This window comes from Octodon degus, unplaced genomic scaffold (genome assembly GCF_000260255.1).
Source record: "Octodon degus isolate 3935 unplaced genomic scaffold, OctDeg1.0 scaffold00134, whole genome shotgun sequence".
NCBI lineage: Eukaryota > Metazoa > Chordata > Mammalia > Rodentia > Octodontidae > Octodon > Octodon degus.
The window spans coordinates 6,865,243-6,870,415 of NW_004524710.1; the positions used below are offsets into that span (position 1 = coordinate 6,865,243).

The following is a 5,173-nucleotide window of genomic DNA, read 5'->3' on the forward strand; positions in this document are numbered from 1 at the left end:
TAGCCTCTGTGCAGGGAGTTCTGCTGAAGGGTTCCCTGCTGGGTCAGATGAGGATCTAGTGGGCCCTGGGTCGTCTCACTCACTCGCTGGGCCAGGGTTCTGGGTCTGTTCAGGATCCGGAAGGCCCTGGGTTGTCTAACTCACTCGCCGGGCCTGCGCTCTGGGTCTGAATGAGTTGAATTCTTACTTGTATGCTGTTTCCTTTAAAAGCAAAGGCTGACCTGAACAGGTTCCTTATTGAAGTGAACTGAGATGGAGTAAGGAACAGTCAAAATCTGGAGTCAGTCTGGAATTGTTGGAGAATGAGAAGGAAAGATGTGGGAATCACAAAAAGAAGACAATCTAATGATAACTTTTCCTGAGGAACTGTATTTTGGAACATGTAACTTTTTACTACATTACTATTAATCAAATATGACAGAATACAGATATTTTCAAATATGCAAAGAATCAAATATTCACCATATACACAGCTAGGCTACATGAAGACTTCTTACTAAAAGAAAAGGAAAAGTGAGTGTACTTTAGAAGTACAGTAGAAGGATATCTGGGGCACAAGGGGTCCAGCACACCTAGATGATGATCAGTTTAGTTGGGACAAAAGATGGAGACTCCCAGAAGAAACCTCTCAGGGAAAAAAAGCACATTTATGAAATATATAATATAATCAATTTTTAAAATAAAATGAGGCTATGATAAGGCAAAGGTACAAGAATAAAGGAAAGGCAATTAGAAACTCCAGGGGAGCAAAAATTTTTCTAAAGAAGAAACTATAAACACAGTACATTCAATGGCTCTGGCTAAATGGTATTACTTACTAATGATATAATTCTTCAAAAGGAAAAATAAAGATATAATCATGGCTATAACAAAATAGAGTATAAATGCTATCTTTTAAAAGAGGAAGTGGAACAGAAATAGAGCCAAAGTGGATTATAGATACTGATACCATCATCTTACCAAATGAGAAACAAAAAGAGGCTGTGGTTGATGATAAAACTAAAGGTGTAATGATATTAAGTCTAAAAGATAACTACAACAAAACTAAGCCAGCGTAGTGGCACATGTCTAATTCTCCTACTTAGGGGACTGAATCAGGAGGAGCACGGGAGTTGGAGGCCAGGCCAAACTACATAGCAAGACTCGTGACTCAAAACCCTAGAGAGAGAAGGAAGGAGGGCAGGAGATAGAGACAGAGACAGAGACAGGGGCAGAGAGACAGAGAGAGAGACAGACAGAGAAGAAGGAAAGAAGGAGGGAGGGAGGGAGACAGTGAGACAGAAAGAAGAGAGCAGAGAGAACAGATGGAGAAACTGAACATATTAATTATGCTTGAAAAATTAAGAAGAACACAAGCTAAAATGATTATACATGGAGGTTATGATTGGGGCTGAGAGGAAGCAGCATAAAACATAACTTTCCAGTTATAAGCTTCTTGTTCTTAATTAGCATTCTTAAAACAATGTACAGCATTATTTTAGGAAAGTAAATTCAAGCAGAGGAAGGGAATCCATCTGTGGCTTTGTCAAATCTTATGTACAGGCATAGAAACTCATCTGTCCTATTAGGAAAACCTAAGTCCTTGTTCTCTTATAACTACTGAGTTCACTTTTTTTTGAAGTCACTAGTGGATTATAGATACTGATACCAAAAAAGGGAGGAAGTTGTGAATATTAACTTATTTCCTGTAAAGATACAACCATAGATCACAAGTTCAAATGACTTCTCACACCTAAAAGGCAAGGAAGTAGGTAAAGACAAGAAAATAGAGGGCCGGCCAGATAGCTCAGAGGACTAGGGCACCTACTTAGGAAGAGCACAGGAACCTGGACCACAAGCTGTGCTGGCCCCACCCCCGGGGCACGCTGAGACCATGACTGAGACTGGGCATGGTGGTGCACACCTGTAATCCCAGTGCTTGGGAGGCTGAAAACAGGAGGATCATTATGAGTCTGATCTGTATAGTTAGACCCTACAGACCTTGTACTAAATACATCAAAAAAGATATATTTTTGTAACTCTTTCTTCAAAATCAGTGAGTTACAATGACTTATTGACTTATAAGCTCTCAGTGCTGATGACAGCTTAGAAGTTAAAAAGAAAATTCCAAAGCTAATATTCCTCGCTTTCTCTAAATCTCAAGATGTTTAGCAGCTGCAGTTGCACATTAGGCAGAAAAGTTTAAGGCAAGCATCTGGGATTCATTCATGTCAATTGTTGCTCTTTAAAGGAGGTATTTTTTAAAAAATATTAACCTTCTTTTAAGGATTATTTTCATAAGAAATGAACATCTCCCCTTCCTACTCCCTGCCAGCATCTATTTCAAAGTTTCAGCCTGCTCTAGGAAACTGAAAAGGAACTTGCTTCCTACATGCTAAGTGTCTCTTCACTCCATATGCAAAAGCTTCAGGACAGTCCCCAGGGTGAACAGACTCTCATGGGGCCTCAAAACCACTTCCAGATGTGAGCCCCCAAGGTAGACAAGCAGATTCAGGCTTCCGGCCCCTTTCCAGATGACAGCCTCCAGAAAGATGAGTGTGGCAGAGACCTATTCCCCTGACTCCAGATGTGGCCACAGAGCACACAAGTAAACTGAAACATATTCTCTCCCCACCACACATAATCCCCTAAGCAAGACAGCCTTCTTATGTGCCTCCAACAACACTCCATATTGTCTTGAGAGAGCTAATTCTCCATAGCTCAAAGTCTTACGTTCCTATCCCTCACCAGTTCCATCTTCCTATATTCCATTCTCAATCTACGAAGATGAGGTTCCTCACCTGTGTCAAGGCACTTATCTCTGGACACACTTTGGGGATGAGGTTATTTTGAAGGTCTAAAGTCTTCAGGCGAGGCAGTTTTCCTAATGTTGAGGGCATCTTTGTCATCTTCTTCCCATTCAAAGTAACGATCTTAGTGTTTTTACCACTCTTCAGCGCTCCTATCAGCAGTCTCTCTGCCATGATCTTAGAAGAGGAAAGTAACCTGAGAGATTAGAGCTCTTTCTTATACATCTTTAGAACCTCTCCTTGCAGAACAGATGTGTCATGGAAACAAAAACATTCTGAGCTCCACCATGCTGAAGGCAGAAGGCATCAGATAGGTTCCTATGGAAAAGGGAGGGAGGGAAAACCAGTGGATATAGACTTGGGCAAGAAGCTTTGAATATTTTATGCCAGAGATACAGAACATATCAAAGATTAATGAGATTACATCCAGAGGACACAAGCCAATTTCTAGGAGGTCCCACCAGTTTACGATGGGATGTAACTGAGGATCAGAAAAGAATGAAACAAAACAAAACAAAACAAACAAACAAACAAAAAAAAAACCCTAGAATAGACTGAAATGCATCAAAGCGTACTAAATTCTAAGAGTTCATTGGCAGTTTTTTTTTTTTTTTTTTTTCTCCTCTACTGTCAATAAAAGGCAGTGCCCTTATATAAAGCTTTTTTTAGGCATATCTTCCAGACATTTTTTTTTATTTTTTTTTTTTTTTTTTTTTTATTTTAAAAACACCCTGGCACCAGAGTTTCTAGGATACCAACACTAAAAATTGACAAAGAAATAGTGCTGAACATTTGTTCTACTCTTACAAAACAAATTGAATTTCAGCATAATATAATAGTTAATAAAGATCTTATTCAAAGAGAAATTATATTTACCAATTGAAGAAAAAAAATAGCTTTAGAAAATTCACTATGCAATTTTATTGGAATAGGGGATCTATGCAAAAATCATAATTGGTTGCTTAAAGTGTTAGCTGAAAGGCTGATATGGAACTCTTTAAGCAAAGGATCAGATTAATAATTTAACTCACTAATCAGTTTTAGCCATTACTAAAATCTAGATAATCACAAGATAAACCTTATGAAAAATGTAATAAAAATCACACATTAATAAATAAAATGCTCTTGCCTAATAACTAAACCTAAATCTAATCATGGCATTAAGACCACTTATGTGAATGCATGAGAAGCAGACAGCAGATTAAAATTCTCAAGAAAGAACTTGGTCAAATCAATAACAGAACATTCTACAGGGTAAAGGACATAAGCTTCACCCACAAATCACTGGCATTAACAAAAAGAGAAATGAATGCTATGAAGAAAATTAACTTAAGACAAATAAAATCCAGATGCAATGTTTGTACTTGGGTTGAACCCTCATTTGAATACAAATATCTTGCAGTCAATTAGGGAAATGTATTTATGAACTAGATATCAGCTAATAGGAATTATAATTTTGTTAAGTGTAACAATGGCATGATAGTAGCACTTAGCCTAACATTTAGAAATGCATACTGAACTTTTCAGGTGAAATAAGATGATGATCTTTCAAATAAGTTCTGGTATCACAAGGTTAAGAGTGAGAGGCACAGGGCGGAACTGCTGGTCAGCAGGATCCCAAAGGCTGCCTCTTGCTCAATCAAATAAGTAGAAGCCAGGGCTTAAGGCAAAGAAGAGGTGCTATTTTATAAGGTTGCCACACATGTGTGTGGGCACATGCATGAGCCCCCCCACACACACACACTCACACCCTCTCTAGGGATTGGGATATTTTTCCTACTTAGTATTGAACTCAGGACCTCACCACATGCGAGGCAAGGATCTCTACCTCTGAGCTACATCCCCAGTCTTCCAATTGATATATTCTTTTGAGAGCTCATAGAAGAGCCAGAAACTTGCTATTTTCAGAGCAGGTGATTTTTCTTTCTTCCTCTGCGTTTTTGTTTTGTTTTGTTTTTTTCTTCTTAGCAGGGGCAAGAGGGTAATGATATGTAGTTCTGGCTTTGAACTCACTATATCCTGCTATGTAGGCTGGCTTTGAACTCAGGATAGCCCATGCTGGCCTCAAACTCACCGTAGTTCTCCTGCCTGAACCTCCTGTGTGCTGGCATTACAGGCATGTACTACCACTACATGCTGAGAGTGGGAGCTTTACTTGAATGCAGTATATACATAATAAACTGAAAGCCAAATAGCTCAGCAGATTAAAGCAACTGCAAGCAGTTGAACGGGGTGGGGGCTCAATCACTGGACCTGCAGGCCAGCCTCGCCTCTGGGGCACAGAGACAGCAATTGAGACTGGGCATGGTGGCACGCCTGTAATCCCAGCTCTTGGGAGGCTGTAAATAGGTGGATCACTACGCGTCCAATCTAGTAGTGAGACC

General features: G+C 39.5%; 1 protein-coding gene across 2 annotated transcripts in view; it reads right to left on the reverse strand.

Moving 5' to 3' along the window:
• Positions 1-2,963, reverse strand: part of Lrrc69 (leucine rich repeat containing 69) — a 119,477-nt gene extending 116,514 nt beyond the window's left edge. For both annotated transcript variants that reach the window (XM_023701382.1, XM_004641317.2), the window contains exon 1: positions 2,781-2,963. In XM_023701382.1, coding sequence (XP_023557150.1) covers positions 2,781-2,963 — 183 coding nt within the window. The remainder of the gene's footprint in view (positions 1-2,780) is intronic.
• Between the last annotated feature and the right edge of the window lie 2,210 nt (positions 2,964-5,173).